This window comes from Penicillium digitatum, chromosome 2 (assembly GCF_016767815.1).
Source record: "Penicillium digitatum chromosome 2, complete sequence".
Taxonomy (NCBI): Eukaryota; Fungi; Ascomycota; class Eurotiomycetes; order Eurotiales; family Aspergillaceae; genus Penicillium; species Penicillium digitatum.
In genome coordinates this window covers 1,052,142-1,075,493 of record NC_089385.1, presented here as the reverse complement: position 1 = coordinate 1,075,493, position 23,352 = coordinate 1,052,142, and the positions used below count along the sequence as shown (strand labels likewise).

Here is a 23,352-nt window from a genome sequence, read left to right as displayed (position 1 = left end):
TTGCGAGTTGTGGCACCCGGATGTGGTTTAATTTACGTATGCAAGCTGGGACAGAGTTATTATGACGATGTCCATCTAAGCTCTCGTCTTTTTCTATAATTTCTAATTCTATAGACTAAACAAATGAACTCCTGCAACACTACACACTCTTAAGTGATCAAAATGCTCCCAACCTTTCGCGAGGATCAAATTCCGGGGAAGCCATATTAGGACATCTCGGACCTTGAGAGGCCGCTTTCGGCTATCCAACGATGCTCACTGGCAACCCATTTAACATTTTTGATCTGATGCAAATAGATTAGAAACAAAAAAAAAATCGAGATAGAATACGGGAAATTTGAAAAGTATAGTCACTTCATGTATCATACGTGCCCTGTACCAATTTTTCCATACTTTAGTACGGAGTTGACCGCAAGCAACCACAGTGAGGCCAAAGTCGCCCAGTACAGACAAATAGCCCTGAGCATCAGCTATAGCTGTCACTGGGTTTGTGATGTGTTGATGGCTAACAGGTGCATTGTCGTGTGACGAGACCAACAATTCCCCGAAGAAGCGGTAGAACAACTGAATGAGAGTTGCACACCAGCCGAGGAGAATGCTCAGTTCAAACAACGGTCACGAGAAGATTGAAACCCATCCGATATCTTAGTACTGGACTTCGAACGAAACGAAGCCACGTCAATCCCCTAGGTGATTCTGATTCTAGCATCGAGGCTGACGCGATAGCGACTTATAGTCCGAGGTCCGTTAGAGTCAACAACGCCCAAATTTACCCAAACGTCGATTCTGGCCGGTCCATGTAGCTTCTGGCATCTTGTTCCACATGGAACCAGACTGCTAGCACCAGGTCATCTGAATCGCAGAAAGAATATTTCCAGTGGAAGTTTGCTTCAAGCATAGCGCGGCTATGTCGACTACCGTTATTTGAAACCCCCCCCCCCCCCAAAAAAAGACATTGCCTACTCTTCTACCGGACTATACGATGTAGCCCAGTTCTATTAAGAACGCAGGGTACGGAACACAGAGAGATCCCACGTAGACTCATACCCTTGATCTAACCCTCTCTACCGATAATCTACCGGAAGACGAAAAAAAAAGACAAGAATAGCCAGCACAACCAACCCACGTCTACATGTCCCACAAATTGCAATCTCGCCCCGGCCACGAAAATGGGCGCGAGATCGGGGCTTACACTCGTACCTGTCAGCGGTGTCACACCGCAGCGATGGATTTGCATTCGGTCCAAGGTGGAAGATCGAACGAATCCATGTACACCAGTAACTGATCCTTCCAGGCAGGGTACATCGTACCCCGGCATACTTACCTCCGGTTATGCTGGAGCTGATGTCCGTCTCCTGTGATGGCGGCTGCCGCCCGTTATTCAATTTTCCAGCGAAGACGTCCTGAAACACGAGCCGCTGCAGGTCACGGGGGACTTTAAATTGATCTGCCGCGGAATGTCATCCGTCTTGCAATCGTGTGATGCTATGTTTAGATATCCTCGATGCAGCCGGTGCATTGATATGCCCACATTTTAAGGTCTTTATCTTGGGACGGCACTTACTCTGGCCTCGTTTGATTTGGAATTGTACTGCAATGCAGTCGTTCGAGATCGATGGCTTTCTGGTGCAGCCGGTATTTCAAAATACGACGGATAGCTGTTGCCATTGTTGTGTCTGGGGATACAGATGGGGGGTAGCTAAGCGATCGTCCAACATCTTGTTCATCATCTTCTCGGCTAAGTCAAAGCGACCCTCAATTGTGACTGCTCAAAAAGGTAAGCTCGTACAGACAAGTGGATATCCCGTCAACATTGAAGAAGGTAGTCAGCTTCCAATGTCCCGAAACACCATCTATCAATTCACATGTGAAAAGGTAGAACAAAATAGAACGAGTCTAGACCAGTCTCACCCTCAATTGAGCTGTAGTGAATAGCAGAGTTCTAAATATTATAGTCCACGAGTCGCGGGGAACTGAGGTCGTACTTCCATGCACTGTAAAACCCTGGGATCAATTTTGAACCCCCCGCACGAAGCTGAAAGCTCTAGCATACCGTTTCAAGAAGGAGTTGGGAAAAAGAAAGCAAGCTTTTTTCTCTACGCGCTGCAAGAGCTTGACGTCTTTGCATGATGGGCCCATCTTTTTTCGAGCTATGAACATGTCCATCCCACAGAGACTGAGACTGAGTACGCGGCCGTCACCGTGAAATTCCAATTTGGGCCTCCTGCCGAGGAAAGCGATGATTATCATCCATTTTATGCCAGCTGCACAATTCCAGTCCGTCCCATAGGCCGACACTCCATTCCTTGAAGTAGTTCCCGGGGGTCACGACGATGCAACTAAACGCAGCACATTCGGGACAATGAGCTTGTTCCGGATTTGTATAACCTGAACGTCAACATCGTTGCCGGTATGAATAGCGTATATCGCTGCGCCTTCGTGTTGATGTCGACATTTGCTCCTCGTACAGGTTACCTTGTAGAGTGGGGATCTCTATATTGTGCATGCAGATACGGTCTGATCTTCGTCCTACCAAGATGTTTTCAGGTAGGAATGAATAAAACAGCGTTGTTATCATGGACACTCATCTGAATCCTGAGCAGTGCTACCAGCCAGGATGGAGATATAGAATGACAAGAATCAAGCCAACGCTAACGCATCGTCCAAGTTGATAGAAAATCCTGACCCAAACTCGCATACAAGGCTTCAGGTACCATCTAAAAGAAAGCAGACATCAACTACCTAACTGCAGTTTCCAAAAAGTTGAGTTTCCAATCTCTTCTCCGGGTAACAAGGCAATATCAATCCCCACGATGGGGGCAAGTCACCAGCAATCTAGTTCCGTTCATCTATCAGTCCAGAAGACCTTATTGGGAAAGATATGCTCCGGCTAAAAAGGCACCCCCACGAAGGCGCACCGAGATAAAACGGAAGCCAGGCTTCAAAAAGCTAACCGTGTCAGTTGATGTTGGGGTGGGAGTGCATCTGTCTTCTTTTGGGTTCTGGTGTTCCTCGGCATATCGGGTGACCCTCGTGAACACAGGCAATCCCACACGATCCCGAATGGAGGCACGGATCTCCCACGAAAACCAACCGGTCTGCTGGTGCGGAACTGTTGGTTCAAGGCTTACATGGTTTATATGCGCCACACTGGTATGGATTTCGCTATTGCTGTGGTTTCGGCAAAGACTTCCGGTTGACATCGTCTGGCCCCAAGGCAGAAGAGATGTGACCCAGTCGGGAACTATTAGTGTCTGGGTTTTATAAGTGAGATAAGTCTGTCGCACTGATAGGGTTTCTGGTTAGGGTCGCCTGCTGCATGGCAGTCAGGTTGACTGTTAGGAATCAGATGCCGTTCTGGGCCATGGCATGTCTACTGAATATAAATGCTAGTCGTAGATACAAAGACTCAAATCAATAGCGAGACCAGAAAATGTGACCAGATAGAGAAATTATCAATCCTTTCGTTTAGTTGAAACCAAAAGGGTTCTATGTAAGGGATCCTGTTTTTACACAGCAGACCAGAATCATCATTTTTTTTTTCTTTTGCCATCGTAGAAAAGACTAGGATCTAGTGATCTAGAACTCAGACTGATCATCACCGGAGATGATAACATTGTTGATCTGATTAAAGTTTAGCAGTGAGCACGATAGAAAGAGTGGATGGGAGCAGTACCTTAAGAACCATGCGGCACAGCTGGGTAGCAAGCAGAAGTTGCTGGCGCTTGCCAATCAGGGGGTCAATAGCGAAGTGCTCACGCATATCTAAGGAGCCCGAGTTAGCCCATGAACAGAACTATGGTAAGGAGTGATAATTTAGAGACATACCGTTAGTGCCAGTCATCATGCAGTCAACACCAAGACGTGTGTTCTTCTCCTTGACCTGACGCGACTTAATAGAGGCAAGGGTCTCAATGGGACTCAAGCCAGAGTTCTCGGCAAGGGCCAAGGGCACGGCATCCAGCGCATCAGCGAAGGCGCGCATGGCATATTGCTCAATGCCGGGACTCTTGACAGCGGCATCCTCGACGGCAATGGAGCAAGCAATCTCAGCAGCACCACCGCCGTAGACCACACGATTGTCGCGCACTAAATTGCGGACAACACACAGAGCATCGTGTAGTGACCGCTTGGCCTCATCAATAATCTGTGGCTGAAGTTAGCCATTCGTACATCTCACTACGTGTGGTACGAAGTGACTCACCATCTTGTTACTTCCACGAACGAAAATTGTCACTGCACGAGTGTTGGCGCACTCCTCAATAACCAGCATCTTCTCTCTCGTGGTTCCGAAGCTCATCTCACGGACAACACCAGCCGTGCCGAGCTTGTCAGAGGTCAGATCCTCGAAGCGGGGCACAATACGGCCGTTTGTGGCAATGGCGATCAATTCAATCTCAGGCCCACCAACCCAACGAACGGCAGGCAGGTTATTCTGGAGCAAAAGATGGTTGGCCTCATCATCGAAACCCCACTGGCAGATGACCAGGTTGGCACCTGATTCCTTCAGCTGCTGGATCATCTCTGTGAACTTCTCCTTCTCGTAGTCCTGCAGCTTCTTGAATTCCTCAACAGATGTGATATCAAGCTTGTGCTTGGTCTTGGGCTTGGGAGGCTCAAAGGGACAGGTCAAGATGGCCAATTTTGCATCCCGAACTTCATCGGGCATCTGGGGGTGAGAGAAGTCCTTGTCCACAATAACACCGCGGACAAGCAGAGAGTCCTCGAGGGAGCCACCGACCTTGCCGTCAAGCTTGATCAACTCGAAGTCGACATCCTTGCGCTCAAAGTCGGCAACCGAGAGCACGGCATCAACGGCGATCTTGGCGAATTGGTCGTGGGACTTGGAGACACTATCAAAACTGTCAGCATCAACTACAAATGTTATACAGCTATAAGAATTTTTACATCTTGCTGCCCAAACTGGTCTTGGCCACTTTGAGGAGGTTGGTGGTATCATCTTGGCTAAATGTAATTTCGTCACTGATTTTGTCAAGCTCAGCAATGGCGATCTCGCAGGCCTGATCATATCCGTCAGCTATCCGGATGGGGTGGATGCCTTTGTCAATGAGGTCCGAGGCTTGTTCAAGCATGGCCGCTGCCAGCACCACGACACCGGTCGTGCCATCACCGATCTCCTCGTCCTGAGACTTCGAAAGCTCAACCAGCAGCTTCGCGACGTTGTTTGTGATATCCATCTAATCACGATCATCGTATCAGTCTCTCGAACCATGTTTGGACTATCCGGGGGGGGGCCTTTGGGGTCGAACCTGTCCGAGAATAGTTGCGCCATCGTTGGTGACGGTAATATCGCCGTCGGCGGAGATCAGAATCTTATCAAGACCACGAGGACCCTGAAAACAAAAGTCAGGTATCTTTCCATTCATCGCTTGCAGAGTTCCCTACCAGAGAAGACTTGACAATGCTGGCCACCGTCTTGGCGGCAACAATGTGTGACTTGACGGCCTCGGTGCCATGTTGTCTCTTCTTCTTTCCCTGACTGTTTTATGAAAAAGACACGTCAGCCTCATATATCAACCCTCCAAGTATCAATGGGATGTTGAAACGGAAGACAAGGCGTAGCGGTGAACGTACTCGCGAACAACAATAAACGGCCGTCCCTGCTCATCCTTCAAGATCGAAGCTACCCCTTTATGTTAGCGACCTGAGTCCGATTTGAACCAATATGTCCAAGGAGCAGTTACCCTGAGACATATCAAGCTCTGTTGAAGACCAAATCCACATAGTTAGCCAAGATCCCATTTCAAGAATGAGGGGTATGGGGATGCGGCCTTACGCATTGCCATGTTGACGGTGGGCTGCCACCTGGCAAAAGATAACGCTTTTTAAGAAGGAGAGCACCGATGAGGAGATCAAGAGATGATCAAGAGAAGATGACAAGACAAAGCAGCAAACTTGCAAGTTGAGCCTTGAGGGGGAGCTTCCCGAAATGCACTTTTGACAAATGAAATTCTGATTGCCCAAAGCGGTATAGCGTCTCTTGTCCGCCTTCAACGCGTTTCTGCTTCTTGACTCCTCTAGTTGCTCTGGATGCGACAGTCTATCGTTTGACCTTACAACTGCTATTGAGGTTTTAATCCTCTAGTCGCCAATCTGTTTTCTAAACTTTCTAACTTGATCTCACCCTTCAACCGAGACATGCCTCGTGAGTGTTTCCCCTCCCCAATGTTCACTTGCCGCGCGCGCAATGGTGAGCATCTCGGCTGACCCGTTTATTACCCAGCTCCCGTTGAAGATTTGTCCGACGAGGAATCTGGCGACATTCCCTTCAGAAAGGCGCCGGAGGCAAATGGCAAATATAATCAGGAGTCCCCGGAGGACGAAGAAGACGAAGACGAAGAGGAGGATGATGGGGAGGAGGGACTGTGAGTTGCGCATTTCGACCGATTGGCGGACAATTGTTTCTAACGAAACGTAGCTATGTAGTCGAGGATATTCTTGATCACGCATGGCTTGATGATGTATATCCACACCACTCAGCCTCATTGTGCCGAGAAGCTAATCAACTACAGGGGACTCTTAAGCTTTTGGTAAAATGGAAGGGCTATGACAAGATCAAAGACCGCACATGGGAAGAGGAGGATGGTCTCATGTACGTCCATATCCTCGTCGGGCTTCGAGATCTACTACGCGCATTTATTGACAAACATCATAGGGAAGGAGCCCGTGACGTTGTCATAGCATACTACAAGAGGATTGGTGGTCGCCCGGGGAAGGAAGAATTGCAGCCTGCGGCAGCGAAGCCAGGTCGCAAGCGCAAATCCATGGGTGATTCGACGCTTGCTAAGGCTTCACCGGCCCCGGCAGCGAGCGAAGCTAAGAGACAGCGCCGAAAATCAATACCTAAAGAGACGTCTGAGCAAGCTTCCCCCTCATCTGAAGAAAATGGCATTCAATGGCTTCCAAAGGGAAAGAACTGGGATAAGGATGTGAAAGAGGTGGACACAATAGTCCGGGAGGGCGACGCAGGTCTCATGGCCTGGCTCGAATTCAACAACGGACACAAGGCGAAACTGTCTGTCCAGGCCTGCTATGAAAAGTGTCCTCTAAAAGTGTGTCCTCTACTATGCCGAAAAGCAGCGACAAGGTAACTGACTACCAAACTAGATGCTCAAGTTTTACGAATCGCACCTGTGAGTCAAGCCCTCCCAAGGAAAGCTCGAAATGCGTCCCTAACATCTTTCATAGTGTTTTCAAGGATAACTGAAGCTACCATTTTCACTGACAATTCGATATGTCTCCAACCCGCAAATGGTACACAACTGTGATATTTTGGGCCTTTTTTTCCAATCTCGGGTGCGCTATAGCGAATGGCCATCGCTACAATTCTCCTTGATCGTCGCAACCTATGCGCTTTGAATATGGCACTGCTGCCCTTGCATTGATGTTTTGTTTTGAGTTTCAATTTCCTCGTTGCGTTCTGGGCAGGTCGATACTGGTGTCTTCGGAGAGTAGTTTTTTTCTCGTTTCTAGCTACACGCTAATGTTCATGTACTTCACAGTTTCAATTCGTCCATTTTAGCTGTCCTTCGTGTGTTTTTCGAATTGCATACTTCATGGTTATCATTCAATGAGCCCCGTCTGCCGGGCCATGCTCAAATATTCCCATCTATCCTTGTACGCCTCTGCACCGTGTTTCTTCAACGCTCGCCGCACACGTGCATATTCCCCCGCTTGTAAACAGATGTCATCCTCCGCTGTCCAGACCCCGGGCATATCATCGGGAATACCCTTCCCGGCCGTGAGGTATTTGAGAACCTTGTCTGCCATCTCTGGGACCATGCTTGTACATCGCAGAGCATCGAACACCTGGGATTCCTTGGCACCTAGAGCTAGGCGTTGATCAATCCAAGTATCGACGTCAGGTGCATCTGATGTGTCATCTTCAGATACTTCGGATGCTGGGCTTGATGGCAAAAATGGGAGTTCTAGGAAAGTGGAGTTCACTGGGTCTTCGAAGATATCTTTGATTGGTGGTCTGGGATTCGGTGCTTGTTTCTTGAATCGACCGGACTGCGCGAAGGCATTGTCCCCCAATGGTCGTGGTGGCGCTGGTGGCGCTGGCGATTTTGTTACATCTGCTGGACGATGTGAAGTCTCCCGGGTGACGCGACGAGGAGTTTGTGGGTAAGGGTTTGGGACCGGGAAGAGATCTGGAATACCAAGGCCTTCAAGTGGTCCTGCATCTGACGACGAGGCAGTGGGCGAGCCTCTTTCTGGGCGTGCAGTCAAGTGTGATGTGGCTGCCACGTTTTGTGACTCTGGTTGTGGTCTTCGGCTATCAGGACGGGGACGGGGTGAGGAAAGGCCCGCAATTGCAGAAGCTTCAATTGCTCTTCTTTTCATAGGGGAAACATCCCTCCGCCGTTGATTTGACCGTTCAGGGTCGGCATCTCGTTTTCGTTTTGGGCTGCTTGGCGTACTTGCTTGGACTGGACCTGGTGGTGCCAGCCGGGGGACCCTTGAGCTAGATGATGCTGTGGAGTCTTCGGGGGAAGCTTGGGCAGGTAAGGCTTTTGAACGTTCTCCTTGGGGTGGTGCAGACTGTAAAAGCTCGTCATATGATGATGGGGTGCCTCCCCCTGGACGACCCTTGCCACGCAGATGCTTCATGTATCTACTACGCCAGGATTGCCACGGGTGACTGGGAAACTGTATTCTACCAGTCAGCATCATAATTAAGTTATTGTGTTCTGTAGCCTTGACAGAAACAGGAGAGCATCACACCAGTTCACTTAAATCTTGATAGATTTTGTTACCTTGGACAGGTGCCCCTGGCTCCTGACCAAGGTGTTCGACCCAATCAAACACGATTTGATCCTCTTCCAAGGTAAAGAACGATCGTGTGCTTTTTGTGGGGATGTTGGATGCACCCATTGGACGAGGTGCGGATGGCCCAACCCGGTGGGCTTCTAGATCTTCGAGACGTCCCTTGTTGATAGAACGCTCTACGTATCGATAGGAGAAGCTAGCTTGGTGTTAGCACATTGATCCCGAGCTAGTAAAAGGTTCCGTATTCCCTACGTGTCCCTAGGTAGATCTTTCCTCGTGTGATCCACCAGCTTCACGTCGGCATCCTTCTCCATCAACACAACAGTGCCACCGTATTGCTAGATATTTATTAACCTATGAACCTCCAAGCAAGATTAAAAGTTCCTGAAATACCTTGATTAATTCTTTAAACCTCGGCCTTTGCGGAACAGTCAGGGATAGCCAGAATCGTGCGCCTTGAAATAGATTCATCGTCGTTGTTTCAGCCCGAGACGAGTCGCTTGTGAAAGTTGCCATTTCAAATCTTCAGGAATGCTAATAAATAACCTTTCTTCAAGATATCACACCTTTGAATAGGCCGGCTTTGTCTGCGACGCGGTATCGCGTATTGACGTGTCGTATGAAGCTATTTTCCATTCAAACAGCGGACTATGGAGTAAGACAGATGTTATCTCACTGACACGACCGTCGGTTCTTAGATTTGATCATATGAGATTCCGGCGCTCTCAATCAACAGGGGTCATAGCTGAAATAGTTGGTTCACTGAAATCGTGGTCACGTGGCATTCACAAACTTGACGACTTGCGACGAAGAACGTGTCGACTGTTCACAAGTTAAGGAATGCAGGAAGAGTTAAGAACATTGCTGGGGGATGCAGAGCGAACACCACATCCTCTGAACTTAAAGAGAGAACATACGCTTCAGAATGGGGGCTCTCAGAACTGTTAGCCTGGTGATTCTGGCGATCTCGGCGTTCACCTTTGTCGCGCTATTTGGCAGGCTGCCAGCCTTTCGGTAAGCAAAGTGCTAGATTGATATCATGTAAAGCTCTGCGCTGACTGCCCAAGGAAAACTCCCGTGGCCTGGCTCCATCGAGCACTATGGGTGTACTTTCCGAAAGGGATTACCGTTGTCGATAATCGCTTGTTCGGCGGGAGGATAGTACGATGCTGGAATCGATCTGGCAGCTATGTATTGAAGGAGAACCATCCGCTTGTCCTCGTGAGCCTCTTTGTTTAATGACACTTATTGAGATACTGACCATGCCTACTAGATATTCTTTACCTCCTTGCTGGTCATTGGAGAAGGCATATTTGTCCCCGCCGCATGGCCTCGGCTTTCAAGCATTCATCGACTCTGGGTACCTGCAGCTATCAGCTTGCCATATATCCTACTCTATAAGTGTGTTGTGACCAAGTCATTTATCACAGCAGAGAACCATGAACAGGAGATGAGACGCTATCCGTATGACCGAGTCCTTTTTCATCCGGGGCATAAATGTAGCACCTGCAAGTTCCTCAAACCAGCACGCAGCAAGCATTGCAGTTTCTGCCAGGCCTGTGTTTCTCGGCATGACCACCACTGTGTATGGCTGATGAATTGCGTCGGGGCCAACAACTGCGTGTACTTCATTTCGCTCTTGGTCTCCCTTTCTGTCATGTTGATATACGGCTCTTACCTTGGTCATTCCATACTCTCTAAGATGCTGAAGCAAGTGGTTCCACCGGAAATACAGGACGCTATGCAAGGCTGGACAACTTGGGTCAACACATGGGGTATCGTGGTTGCTGCTTATCCCAAAATTGGGACAGTATTTCTGTTGATGCTTATGACTGCCCCACTAGCAACTTCTTTTCTGTTTTACCACACGTATCTCATTTGGGCTGGGGTGACTACCAATGAGAGTGCAAAGTGGTCCGATTGGAAAGATGACGTGGAAGATGGCTTCGTCTTTAAGACGAAACGAAGCCTCATCTTCGACCGCCCTCTTCCGATGGATCTATATGATCAACTGTGGCCTGTGCAAACGGATCAAATCCTTGTCACCGATGAAGATCCTCCAACTGAAGGATGTTTATTAGCCTCTGACTCTAACTGCATTGCTCATCGCCCGGAATCAGATCTACCTCCTGACCCTCGATGGAAGCGACTCAACACTATGAGAGATGTCGACAATATCTACGATATGGGATTTTGGTATAATCTCCGGGACGTGGTGGGGCTATCTGTCCGTCGATCTAATGAGATGTCCGGTATCCAAGCTCTTTAAATATCACTTCGATGTAGAGCTTTCAATTTTGATTCAAATGGAAGTCTAAAACATACCGGCTTGAAAGATGTTTTCTCATATGTGTAGCTTGATACTGTGAACAATTCAAGTGACTTGAAGTGGAAAAACTGTTTGCTACATCAATCTATGAGGCATGGAATTGAAAATTAGAGGTATAGTGCAGAACACAGTCGCATATAGAATTGGAATGGAATACCTTGAGGTGATGCTATGTGCCTGTAGGGAATAGCCCTGGAGAGGGAGCCCAGAATGGGCGAATGAGCGATAACGATAACGTTCGTGCGGGCGGAAAATTTGTATCTCCACACCTGCGATTCTTTTGATTCTCTCATCCCACTTTGATCTCCCCGCGCTATTTACCCTTCCAAGGAGTACGCCTAAAAGTTGGGATTTTCTTTTCAAGATGGCAGATCAAAAGCCATTATGCACGCCAGCCGAGCTCATGCTCAAGGTAATCCTTGCAGGGACCCTAAGCCACTACGAAGTTCGGGGTATGATCGATGACAAGCGCTTGGAGCACATGCTTGCCGCTGGGAAGCAGATCCTTTACAAGACACATCAGGAGAGCGATGTTCGGTACGTCAATAATATAACCAGGCATTTGAATTCCTTGTATACTAATCTGTTGCGCCCTGCTAGTCACAATCTCGGCATGTCGCCGGATATCTGGCAAGGTCTCACGAACGTCCTCACGAAAGCAATTCCCGTCCTCGAGTCCCAATCTTTCGCGTGGAAAAGCCCTGCAGCAAGCTATGAACACTCATCAGCCAATTTGATCGCACACAATTATTTATCGCTGGTCAAAGATATTGAGCGCCTGAATGATTTGTGTACAATCGCTCGCAACCTCCTCGCCACAACCAAGAAGGCACAGAACCTTGCAGCGGAAACTGGATTTGATCAACGAATTCTAGCTCTCATCGACACCTGTGTTCGGGTCACCGCTCGAGGCTTTGATGGCGAGCAAAATGCGCGGAACGAGGAGCGATGGCAAAAAGTCGTCAACCTCTACAAGCGCCTCTTGATTACATGCCTTCAGTACCTTCACAATTTCATTATGCATAACGAGCATCGCAAGATGGTGCTATGGTTGGATCTGTTTGGTTACCATTCGACTGCTGATACGAACATCATAAAACCAAAGGAGCCCTTGGACGATGCCAGCTCGCGAGAGGGAGTCGCACCAATTGTACAAGTTGGAGAGCGAGTCATCAACCCGCCGATCCGTGCGCTTTACGATCAAACCGCGGAGGACTTGCTATTGGAGACTATCGCCAAGTTCCCGCGGGAGCCGGCAACAATCAAGGAAGAGGCTGCCATGCTGCTTCTGGCCAACATCAAGGACCACATGGAGAGGATTTTGGGACGAGATCTCAGCGCTATTCAAGAAATGGGCAGAGATCCGGACCAGGTCAAAGATATCAGGGCTGCTTTGACAGCGATACTTGGGGCTAAAGTTGACGGTTGGTCTGATCTCCAGGACCGGGCTCGGGAGCTTCCGGCTGCGCTTCCGGAAGAAGAACACGAGGAAACCGAAGACCACGAGGATCAGGAGCATGCTGATCACCGGGAACACGACGAAGAAGAAGAAGAAGAAGAAGAGGAACAAGAAGTCACCAAGAAGAAGACCATCCTGACCATTGATCGCAGTCTCACGGCTGGTTTCCCTCGTCTTTGCTGGGCTGATCTTCCAGAGATCAACGATTTTGGCGCTGTGGATGGACCTGTCACAGACGAAGATACCAGTATGCCCCGGTCAGCTCAATCTGCCGCCGAGACCCTCCAAGAGGCCAAAGACGAACTCATGGCTCGGCTCCAGGAGCCATCACATATTGATGGGGACGAAGAGCATGACTACGACCATGGCGATGCGCACACAGTGGGAGATGAAGATTCGCACAGCCTGGATCACCTGGCTGACGGAAGCGTTGACGGAGATGGCGAGGATGATGTGGATGACGATGGCGTCGATGGAGAAGCCGATGATGAAGAAGAGGAAGACGATGAATACCGTGGCCGTCCTGGTGACCAACAGCGGGGTCTTCTTACCGATATCTCGCTGGTCCTTGGACCGGCAGAAATCGAAGCTTTGCCCATGATTGTTCAGGCCGGTATTGTGGACAGCTTTGGTCTCAAGGGGGGAGAGCGTAATGGATCCCGGAACATGCAAGCGCTCCGTTGTCACATCCTGCTCACGCAGGAGACAGGACGTAACCTATTGCGTGAACTACTGATTTTCATTGCGGCATGGGATCTCCCCGACGACGAGCTCTACTTCAAGATGATGGTCCAGATCATGGAGGCCGTGCTTAAGAACGGCCTCATGTCTCATGCCTACTCTGACTTCGGTCAGCCTAAAGACATTATCTCTCCGGCGCAGGCTGTTGTGATTAAGATCCTCACCCACATCTTCCGAGCCAAGTACTCTCCTGCTTCAGTGACTGGCTCCGCTCAGCCCAATATTCCCCGCAACCCAAGCTCACTCAACCGAGTTGATATTCTCACTGTCCGGTACATCTTCACCATCTTCCGTGGCAACATCATCCCTGAGACTTGTGCTCTGATCTACCTCCAAGGCCAGATCCGCGCCCAGCGGGCTCTTTCAGAGGACTTCCCACTCAATCTATGGGACATGGAACGGGTGTATGAAGGTGTCTACCAGTTTTTGGAGTTCTTCGCCGTGCTGACCGAAAACAACGACTGGAAGAACCTGCTGGTTAAATGGGAGATTGTTTATGACCTGGTGACCTTGATCAAGGAGTTGGAAGCAAGTATCCCCAAGGGCCAGCTGAGCCAATTGTCCTTTGGCTCTGTGCCCCCTCCCCCTCCCCCTCGAAGTGACACCGCAGACGATGCCTCCAGCGCCATTCCTCCGGCCCCTGTTGCCGTCGAACGACCTTACGATCCCAGTGACCCAGACCCTGTCGACACTGGCACCGGCAGTGTCGACTCTCGACCCGAGTCCCCTCCGATCACAGAGGATCCCTCTGAGTTCGAATGGCGCAATCTCAAAAAGCTAGTTGTGCTTGTGCTCTCTTCGCTGGTCTGGAAGTGTCCCGATGTTCAAGAGCAGATTCGTCGTTACGGTGGTGTTGAGGCGATCCTTTGCTGTACCGCTTTCGACGCCCATAACCCATACATCAAGGAACATGCAGTGATGTGCCTCAAGTTCTTGCTCGAGGGAAACCGTGAGAACCAGCGCCTTGTTGAGGAACTTGAGGCTCGTGAGGTTGTCAATAATGACGGCGGTGTGCTAGAGCGAAGTGGCTACGAAGCGATGATCAACCAGGCAGGCAAGTTGGCCATCCGGCCCAAAGCTCGGGCTGAGGAAATTTGATGATACATTGAAGTTATGTGGGATGAATTTTGTACCGATGACTGTACACAGGGCAGACGGGAAAAGACCTGAATGATACTCTTGAACGATGACAGTTGATTTCGTAATGTCAAATCCATGATTGGATAGATGTTTACCTGATCCAAGTGGTTGCCATCGTAAATCGATTTCATAGATGTTTCCCAAAGATTCTACACATGTTGATACCTGAACATTCCATCTCTGCCTGTAGATCTCCGATACAAATGGCCAAGTTTTAAGGTCTGAAGGATCTCAATTTCTACAAAAATATTCGGACGTCTTAGGGAAGCATATATATCTCAAGTTGAAGCAAAATTTTTTCTATCGTCGACCAGCAAGGTAGTCCCTACTTGTAGTTGATGTCCAGCAGGTTCTCTCCGCCGCCGTCTTTAATCCGATCGTTTCAATCAGGACTACGGATAACATTTTAGTTGCCACTTCATAGTCGCCTCTAATCATTCGCTCCGCCTTTCCACGACATCTCAGGACGCCTCCCAACCCATGATATAGAAAAAATCAGCGACTATGGCAGATATCAGTTGACACAAACCAATTTACCAGGCGCACATTCAACCCCATCTGGCCTTCCCAGAATGTTATTAACCGCCGGTACTGCACTGCAGTGCTAGCCGGACACATGTTATAACCCTACCCACTCCACTTCCATCAAAGTGAGCCGCTTCGAAAGACACGGGAGTATGGGGTAGGGAACTGGGGTGACGCACTCGGACCGAGTATCTCATGCGCTATCCCTACGCATAGGAGGCATCCAGATCTTCGGTCGTTGTGTCTTGCGTCTATTATCGGAAGGCCTGCTGACATTGTCCAGCGATCAAGGAGATGGGGGTTGATCATGGTCTTCAGACAAGTATCCAGCACGCTGGAACTTGCGACCAAGCTCAGTTTCCATCTGCTCGACGCGCCATGTCAGTTCCTTGATGTCCTCTGTTAAATAGAGGCCCGACTCCAGATCGAGAGTGCGAGTACTACGCAGTTTCGGCCAAAACTGCATAGCTTGGTACTCGGTCCACTCCTTGACAAGAATCATGATTATCATGATGGTTAGCCCCAGTAGGAGGAAGAAGAAAATGAGAGCGAGGGTTTCCACTGGGGAAGACATTAGGGTGGGGTGGGTTGGAATACTCACTATAAGTATTTCGATGGCCAAATGTGGTTGAGGTACGTAAGCTTGGTGATAGTAACCTGGAGAGTAACCTGGAGAGTAAGCGAGTACGTAGACTGAGTCGCACAGGGAAGAGAGTGGGAGGAGAAAATACCCTTGGTAATGTATGAGACTCTGCAGGTGAAGTCACTGTAAGTGACTCGGTTCAAGTATAGAGAAAGATGGTATGAATGCGTAGAGAGGATCCGATGTGGAATGTGTACTTGATATCAAAATCAGGATAAGGGGACTTGGTATTTATATGGGAGGTAAGGGAAAATCCTCGACAAGGACTGCCGACTAACAAAGAATTTGTATGTCTTTTGTTAAACAAACGATTCAAGACAGAGACAAAGACAAGAATGACATTGTTCCTGAAATTAGTCAACGAAAGGACAAAGGTCTTTGAAGGGTGTCCAACTATCAGAGATGAAAGGGACAAGGGGCTCGTGGTTATCATCGAGGCGTCCCCGGAAAGGTCTCGCTCGAAATAGAGGTGTCAAGCCAGTTCTAAACCCAAGACGCCTAGATTGTCCACCCAAAGCATCATTGTTATCCTCCTTGACATCCTTTTCCGCACCTTTTCACATTATTTTTTTTCTACTCGAGAGCCTGTGTCTTCGTGTTCGAGTATGATACTTTCAATGGCTGTTTTGTTAGAATAGACATTGACAGATGCAACAGTCATTCCCTCATGTAAAGATAGATGATACTGCTATGAAGTCTCCAGCACAATAGAGAGTTGGCAATGTACTTTTCTTTTATGCAGAGCATCACTGTCAGATCTCTTCAGCCATACATGCCATCCCACTCCTCCTCCTCATCTTCTTCAACAAGCTTCTTCTTCGCATCCGCCTTATCTCTCAGTTGCTTCGCAAAGTCGATGCGGTCAAGTGGACATGTTCCGCGCAGCCGCAGCCAGGGCCGCACACATTCCAAATCGAAGCGGTGGGTGGGGTGACAGGGCAGCTGGACGACGAGTGGGTAGGCATCTTCCATGAAGGGGTTGTTGCAGATAGGGCAGGTATCAGCGGGTGTAAGGGATGCTTTGGGGACGCGGTCGAGCACTAGTGATCCCGGCGTGGTTAGTTCTGTAACAAAGGAATAAATCTGCCGATAACGGGCGAAGCTGGACACGGCGAGCAAGGGAAGTGCTTCTTACTATCACAGAATTCCTCATCAACACCTTCCACCTCCCGCGGCGGCATATCTGCCTGCGCGAGCAGCGACTGGATCATCGTGGTCAACAGATCGCGATCGACATCTGAGTCGGCGTCAACAGTACTCTCCTGCGCGTTGGGGTGCGGCGCGGGATCGGCCTCGCGGCGCATCATATTCAATGCCTCTGCGAGAGAGAAGAAGGCTGCGCTCACATCTCCAGGCACAGGGACTGCATGAGGTCTGTGGTCGGGAGCTGGAGTGATCTGGGATAGGGTGGAGAAGAAGGTGGAGAGGTCGGGGCGGCGGCGGCGTGCGATAGGGGCCGTTGAAGGGTCGGTGGTATTATGTTCGACTGGAATGAGGTTAGCATTACAGATTCTGGGTTTATCTGAGTAACGGGGATTCGTACTTTCGTAGGTCGACATGATGGGGGGATAAAACAGACTCTCACGCTTTGGGAGCTGTTTTATGAGGAAATAGAGGACAGCCCACGTCTTATGGGACAGCTTTAAGATTGTGTACTCTTGGAGGCACAAGATTGAGCAGTTAAAGGGACAGATTAAGTGCCGTTGGTTGTTTTTTTAAAAGTGAAGTTCTCCGAAGGCAGAGAGTTGATAACGCGGCGCCGCAGCTCTGATTGGTTCATCGTTATACAAGCTCCCAACCCAAATTGAGATGTGGAGATGTTCAGCATCGAATGACAAATGATTAATAATTGGAAGAGCGATGGATCACCATGTAGTTTTTTATATTTGGGAAGACTTATACTGACAATGGCTACAACAAATAGATCTTGTTGGATTGTTCGAAAAGACTGCTAAGAACCCTGTGATACGGATTTGAAGGATCATCTTATGACAAGAAAAACCGATCGATTCAAAATAATTGAAGAGTAGACTGCTGGTAAAGCTTTCAGGTATACATCTGTTGTACACCGGGACAGCTGTCATCAAGGCCTGGGCAGGGCAGGATGACGCGATTAAAGGATCCCCACCCTCAGATACTCCGTATTCTTTTTCGCTTTCAATATGGGAACTCTCATAGTATCTCAGTTAAACAACTTCCCCTCCTATTCGATGCCATCATTTCTAACAAACACTCTGCCCTGGCATGAGGGTGAGAAGAAACTACACCACTTGCTTCAAGTCCCTTACTTCGACAATCCGGCTACCCCATACCTGAGTCCGAGAGCTGAATTTCTTGTTCAACAATCACAGCTGCTTGCCGTGGGTACAGTGGATTCCCAAGGTCGGCCATGGTCAACGATATGGGGCGGCACAGCGGGCTTTATAACACCACTTGCCGAATCGCGAATCGGGCTTCAGACACAAGTGGACAGCCAATACGACCCTGTTGTGCAGGCATTGTTGACCGGCAATCAAACTGATGCATACGCAGGGAAACTACTTTCGGGCCTGGCAATCGACTTGGAGGATCGTCGGAGAGTGAAGCTATGTGGCAGGATGGTGACGGGCTCACTTTCAGACGTGGACCCAGGAGAGGCACAGTTGGTTGTCCACATTGAAGAGAGCATGGGGAACTGTCCCAAATACATCAACAAGAAGCATATCGTGCCTGCCAAGTCTGATCCCAAGTTGATCTCCGATGCGCCGCAGTTGTGTCTTCCTGCAGTTGAGCTGCTCTCTCGTGCGGATATGATCTTTCTATCCTCTTCTCATCGAGCACGAACCATGGATACAAATATCCGTGGTGGTCCGCCCGGATTCATGCGTGTTGAATCCAACAATGCTAGCGGTGCTGTTCTTGTGTATCCCGAGTACTCGGGGAATAAAGTCTACCAAACGCTAGGGAATTTAGAAACCACCCCGCGGGCGGGGTTCGTCGTTCCTGATTTCGACAGCGGCAACGTCCTTTACTTCACCGGTTCGACCGAGATCCTCGTGGGAAAAGACGCAGCCGCAGTCATACCAAGGTCGAACCTCGCCGTGCGAATCACCGTTACTGCTGCACTCTTTGTTGAAACTGGGTTGGGATTTCGTGGTGAGGCCGGAGATCCTTCTCCGTACCTTCCTAGCTTGCGATATCACGTCAACGAGAAACAAATCCCTGGCACCCAACATGGCAGTGATTCCGACTCAGTGGCAACTCTCGTCACAAAAGAAAGCCTCACCCCTTCCATCCACCGGTATCGGTTCCGTGTTTCCGGCCGCAAACCAATTTCGTGGAGTGCGGGACAGTATGTCACACTGTCTTTTGAAGACGAGCTGAGTATGGGGTATAGCCACATGCGAGATGACGATCCGACCAGTCTCAACGATGATTATGTTCGAACCTTTACCGTGTCTTCGTATCCCGGTCGCGAGATACCTGCGGATCAATTCGAGATCATGGTCCGGCAACATGGCCCCGTTACGAAATATCTGTCCCAAGTCAATGAGCGGGCCGGGCTAGAAATACCCCTCAAGGGTTTCGGGGGAAACTTCAATATGTCCACGGGAAAGTCCATCGTCCCCTACGTGGCGGGCGGCATCGGCATCACACCCCTTCTCGCACAACTTCCAGAGTTGGATATCTCCAAGCTGCGATTATTCTGGTCAATTCCGTTCAATGATCTGGGGCTGGTGCAAGATGTGTTCCAGCGGTGGCCCCAGTTGCCCCTGTCAACCACTTTGTTCATCACAAATGTGGAGCTCGATGGAGCCGATCGGCAGATGTGGGACGCAATTCAATCGTCTGGGGTGCAAATGATACGACGACGTATGCAGGCCGGGGACTTGGACCTTGCGCTAGCAGATGTTTGGTACCTCTGCTCCGGGGTTGCGTTGAAGGGGATGGTTTTAAATTGGCTGGTGGGAAAAACGGTGATTTATGAAGATTTCAACTATTGAAAGATCTTGAAGTTGGTCTTGAGTTTCGCTCGACGTTTGCAATATCTCCCAATTTTTTCTATACAACCATTGAATTTGAAATGTACTACAATTCGAGCTGCGCGGAGGAAAAAAGATAAAAATAGTGCCATGACGCACGCTCTAAACGCGTGGAACGTCGATCTTGAAGGTGACCGTAGGGGCTTCGTCTCATGTTGATTTTTTTTTTTTTTTGTCTTTCATCTTCACGTCTTCAACCCTCGCCATGCGCCCATCAGTCAAACCCTCGGCATACCCGCCGCTGCCATTTCATTTCATCCGATTCCTGATCTCCCTCTCCTCAATCGTGGTAGGTGTGATCTTGGCAGTGTTTACCTACCACCTCCACGCCGATGGCTACAAACTACCCTATTCATTCCTGGTTGTAAGTCAACATCAAAATAACACACCATCCTCCCCAGACAATGCTAACAAGAAACCCCAGCTCTTCGTCTCATCGGGCCTCTCCCTCCTCAATATAATCCTAACCTCAGTAATTCACTGCAGCTGCGGGCTATCAACCAAACTCTCCATATCCCTCAACATCCTTCTGATAATCCTCTGGGCGCTATCCCTGAGCCTGCTTAGCTGGAACTTGTCAAGCACAATAACAACAGCCTGCACAACAACCTATTGGGGCAACTCGACCGGCATCGCCGTCTGCCGAAGCTACAAAGCCCTCTTCACATTCAGCGCCACCGGGCTGGTCAGCTACGTCGCCGCAGTCTGGCTAGATGTGATCGTGCACCGTCGACAAACCCGTCTCGGCGCCTACGACCCCATGGGATCCCGCCCAGGCCTCGATGACTCGGGCGCTTTCGATGTTAAGATGGATGACCGCTACAGCGAGTCAACCCCCGCTTTGCACGATTATGATAACGTGCCCCCTGAGATGTCTGGTGCGCACGGCCAGGGATATGCGCAGGGATCCCCGGTTTCGGAGCAGAATTTGGAACATGCGCATGCTGGCGAGGCGCAGAGTTATTATGATACTGCGCCTGGAATGAGTCACCGGGGGGGTGCCTAGAGTGCGCTTTGGTTCCTATGATCAGGATGGGGATCAGAGACCTGCTGCGAATTTTGGGCATGACGCTGCGATGTATCGCTAAGTGACCTTTTCGCACTTGGGGGGGCTATAAGTTTCTTTTTGTTCTTCGGGTTGATGATAGTGAGTGGGATCTCACGATACTTTTCTGAGGTTGCATCTCACGGTTTATGTACGGGTGTTTGGGTTGATGACACGGACTCTTCATGACGGCGTTTCGGGACCTCATTTACTGGGATTTGGGATAGTTAGGGAAAGAAGGTCAGATTTTCCCGATAGCAATGCGACAAATCCAACGACTCTTTTCATTTTGGGGTTCGTGCTAGATAGATTAAAACAAAAAAAAAAGAAATCATTAAATCGGATGCGCTCACGAAAGCAGATAACCATCCAACCAGAAGATAAGATGAGATGAGACAAACCCGACAATGAAGCCGTATCAACGTGAGAAGATCACAGTCATTTTCAACCAAAGATGACCAAAACTCAGTTTACATAATAACCTCATTAGACACATCCTGTGAAGAACGTTAGTCGATGGCACATGGAGAATGGAAACAAGACATAAGACATACCCGCTTGAGCTCCTTGTAAGGCAGACACACGCAGTTTTGCACGCGGACCTCATCGCCAACACCACACTCCTTGCCAAGAATAGTGATGCTCTGCACCTTGATACCCTGCTTGACAATGCTGGTAGAGTGGCTACCCACGGGGATAGGGGTACCCTCCACGCGAGCCCAGGCACCGACACGGCTGCTCCAGCCGATGATGGAGTGCATGACACAAGCATCGTGTCGGATCTCGGAATCCTCAAGGACGATCGAGTCTTTGATACGGGCACCGGCGCCGACCACGACACGCGGGCCGATTGAGACATTAGGGCCGAGCTTGGCGGTGGGGTCGACAGAGGCAGTGGGGTGGATGTAGACCGGAGGCACGATGGCGGCAGAGGGGGCCGCGAGTTCAGGCGACTCAGCCTGGAATGCCTTCTGGAGGTACAGGGCGTTGGCGGGCACAGCAGAGCCGGCGGACTTGATCTGACGCCAGAAGTCCTTGGTTTCGTGGACGAAGAAGCGGTTGCTATCGGCCAGATCCGAGAGGATATCTTGCTCGAGACGGAGGACCTCACTCTTCTCGGCGTCCTCGTCCTCTCCGGCAGCCACGAAGGCGGATTCCAAATTCTCGGAGGAGGGGTACGAGAGGAGGCGGGGGCGGGTGGTGCGGCGCTTGATGGCGCTGCGAATGGCGGGGAAGATGCACTCAGTAGCGAAGAGGTAGACCCCGCAGTTGATTAGGTTGGAGATGTGCGACTCGGGCTTTTCGACGTAATGCAGCACACGCTTGGTGTGCGAATCGGATACGATGCATCCGAAGTTCGTTGCGGTGTCGTTCGACACCCGTGTACCCAGGATCACGGCCTCCGCGTCCTTCTCCTCAAATAGTCGCATCATCTCACCCAGCGGGAATGAGCAGCAGACATCGGCGTTCAACACGAGTAGCCGCTCGGGCTTGCCCTTGAGGATCGCATCACGGAAGTGGTACAGCCCACCTGCGGTGCCCAACGCCGTGTACTCCCGCAGGTAGAGGATGCGCAGCTGGGGATAGTCATTCGAGGCATCCTTGATGAAATCCCGGAATACGCTCTCATCGTAGTATCCGACCAACATCACTTCGCGTACATCGGGGACCTTGGCCACCGCCTTCAGGCAGTGGTGGATGATGGGGTGGCCGGCGACTTCGAATAGGGGCTATAGCAATCGCGGTGTCAATCGTGTCCCGCACAGATCCGTATAGATGATCAAAAAAGATGCAGATGCATACCTTTGGCACATCGAGCGACAATGGGCGGAACCGAGTGCCTCTTGAGGGGCCTCCGACCTATGGACAAGGTGTCAGTTAGTTGTTTTTATCGCAGTGTTTCCGTTACTCACCAAGATCACAGCCTTGGTGGAAGCCTGAGTAATGTGGGTTTCACGCATTGGTATATTAAGCATGACGGTCTGCAAGGAGATGTGAAGGCCAGGATTATAAGAAAAGGCCAGAGAGACCCCGAAGCTCCTAAGAAACGCCAAGACGACGCTTTCGGTGGGGCACCTGACAACATTTTACTCCTTTCGGCCTCATGTACTTTCAATGCGTCGCGGATTTATCTGATTCATCTGATTTCTCAATCCTTTTGGTTAGATATGTACTTTTTTATATCTACCCCTTTCCGATGCTATTTTTAAACTGCATCTGACCATCTCGACGGCTGTGGAGCACTGGGATCTGATAACTTCGTTGACGTGACCTTCATTGGCGGTATGTTCTGATACAATCTGCTCGACAGTCAAGGCTTGGTTGAAGGGTTAAACAAAGGAACAAATTGCATTTCATCTTGTAGATTACACACTATTCACTAAGCCTGGATTGAAGGCTTTTTTACCCGGTCATCAAATTCCCGGAATAGTCAACCTTCCAAAGGTGTTGCTTCTTTGCCTTTGAAGTGTCCATTGGTGATACCTGATCGTTGCCAAGTTAGAAATATCGAAACGATACTTAGCAATCCGAGTCCTGATCGTCATCATTAACAATAGCATCCCCAAATCTTTGGCGAAGTGACCTTTCATACTCCTCCTTATCGTGAAGCTTCGCAGCTAATACTTCTTCACCTTCGGGAGCCCAGAAGTCCGA

At 49.7% G+C, this 23,352-nt stretch overlaps 9 protein-coding genes across 9 annotated transcripts; 5 read left to right on the top strand and 4 right to left on the bottom strand.

Moving 5' to 3' along the window:
* Positions 1-3,579: 3,579 nt before the first annotated feature.
* Pdw03_6453 (T-complex protein 1, epsilon subunit, putative) lies at positions 3,580-5,807 on the bottom strand (the record flags this gene model as incomplete). Its single annotated transcript, XM_014679985.1, has 10 exons — positions 3,580-3,624; positions 3,677-3,765; positions 3,829-4,147; positions 4,205-4,853; positions 4,909-5,198; positions 5,271-5,354; positions 5,407-5,500; positions 5,596-5,644; positions 5,706-5,723; positions 5,798-5,807. 10 exons carry the CDS (start codon positions 5,805-5,807, stop codon positions 3,580-3,582), a joined length of 1,647 nt encoding a protein of 548 aa, XP_014535471.1.
* Positions 5,808-6,159: 352 nt separating this feature from the next.
* Positions 6,160-7,228, top strand: Pdw03_6452 (Chromatin-associated protein; the record flags this gene model as incomplete). The annotated part of the gene is made up of 7 exons (XM_014679986.1): positions 6,160-6,166; positions 6,245-6,386; positions 6,440-6,482; positions 6,534-6,613; positions 6,677-7,073; positions 7,129-7,154; positions 7,210-7,228. 7 exons carry the CDS (start codon positions 6,160-6,162, stop codon positions 7,226-7,228), a joined length of 714 nt encoding a protein of 237 aa, XP_014535472.1.
* A 356-nt stretch (positions 7,229-7,584) lies between these two features.
* On the bottom strand, positions 7,585-9,309 carry Pdw03_6451 (Rap1 - C-terminal; the record flags this gene model as incomplete). The annotated part of the gene is made up of 4 exons (XM_014679987.2): positions 7,585-8,673; positions 8,749-8,989; positions 9,046-9,131; positions 9,187-9,309. 4 exons carry the CDS (start codon positions 9,307-9,309, stop codon positions 7,585-7,587), a joined length of 1,539 nt encoding a protein of 512 aa, XP_014535473.2.
* A 409-nt stretch (positions 9,310-9,718) lies between these two features.
* Positions 9,719-11,062, top strand: Pdw03_6450 (Palmitoyltransferase swf1; the record flags this gene model as incomplete). The annotated part of the gene is made up of 3 exons (XM_014679988.1): positions 9,719-9,807; positions 9,861-10,014; positions 10,067-11,062. 3 exons carry the CDS (start codon positions 9,719-9,721, stop codon positions 11,060-11,062), a joined length of 1,239 nt encoding a protein of 412 aa, XP_014535474.1.
* A 424-nt stretch (positions 11,063-11,486) lies between these two features.
* On the top strand, positions 11,487-14,420 carry Pdw03_6449 (Essential cytoplasmic protein Ctr86, putative; the record flags this gene model as incomplete). The annotated part of the gene is made up of 2 exons (XM_014679989.1): positions 11,487-11,659; positions 11,723-14,420. 2 exons carry the CDS (start codon positions 11,487-11,489, stop codon positions 14,418-14,420), a joined length of 2,871 nt encoding a protein of 956 aa, XP_014535475.1.
* Positions 14,421-15,273: 853 nt separating this feature from the next.
* Pdw03_6448 (Zinc finger, RING-type) lies at positions 15,274-17,189 on the bottom strand (the record flags this gene model as incomplete). The annotated part of the gene is made up of 5 exons (XM_066101355.1): positions 15,274-15,656; positions 15,719-15,738; positions 16,403-16,670; positions 16,766-17,116; positions 17,174-17,189. 5 exons carry the CDS (start codon positions 17,187-17,189, stop codon positions 15,274-15,276), a joined length of 1,038 nt encoding a protein of 345 aa, XP_065956438.1.
* A 603-nt stretch (positions 17,190-17,792) lies between these two features.
* Positions 17,793-19,613, top strand: Pdw03_6447 (Oxidoreductase, FAD-binding, putative; the record flags this gene model as incomplete). The annotated part of the gene is made up of 1 exon (XM_014679991.2): positions 17,793-19,613. The coding sequence occupies one exon, from the start codon at positions 17,793-17,795 to the stop codon at positions 19,611-19,613; it is 1,821 nt and encodes a 606-aa protein (XP_014535477.2).
* Positions 19,614-19,857: 244 nt separating this feature from the next.
* Positions 19,858-20,658, top strand: Pdw03_6446 (marvel domain-containing protein 2; the record flags this gene model as incomplete). Its single annotated transcript, XM_066101354.1, has 2 exons — positions 19,858-20,016; positions 20,077-20,658. The coding sequence occupies 2 exons, from the start codon at positions 19,858-19,860 to the stop codon at positions 20,656-20,658; spliced, it is 741 nt and encodes a 246-aa protein (XP_065956437.1).
* Positions 20,659-21,167: 509 nt separating this feature from the next.
* On the bottom strand, positions 21,168-22,673 carry Pdw03_6445 (GDP-mannose pyrophosphorylase A; the record flags this gene model as incomplete). Its single annotated transcript, XM_014679993.2, has 4 exons — positions 21,168-21,194; positions 21,252-22,427; positions 22,501-22,557; positions 22,611-22,673. 4 exons carry the CDS (start codon positions 22,671-22,673, stop codon positions 21,168-21,170), a joined length of 1,323 nt encoding a protein of 440 aa, XP_014535479.2.
* Between the last annotated feature and the right edge of the window lie 679 nt (positions 22,674-23,352).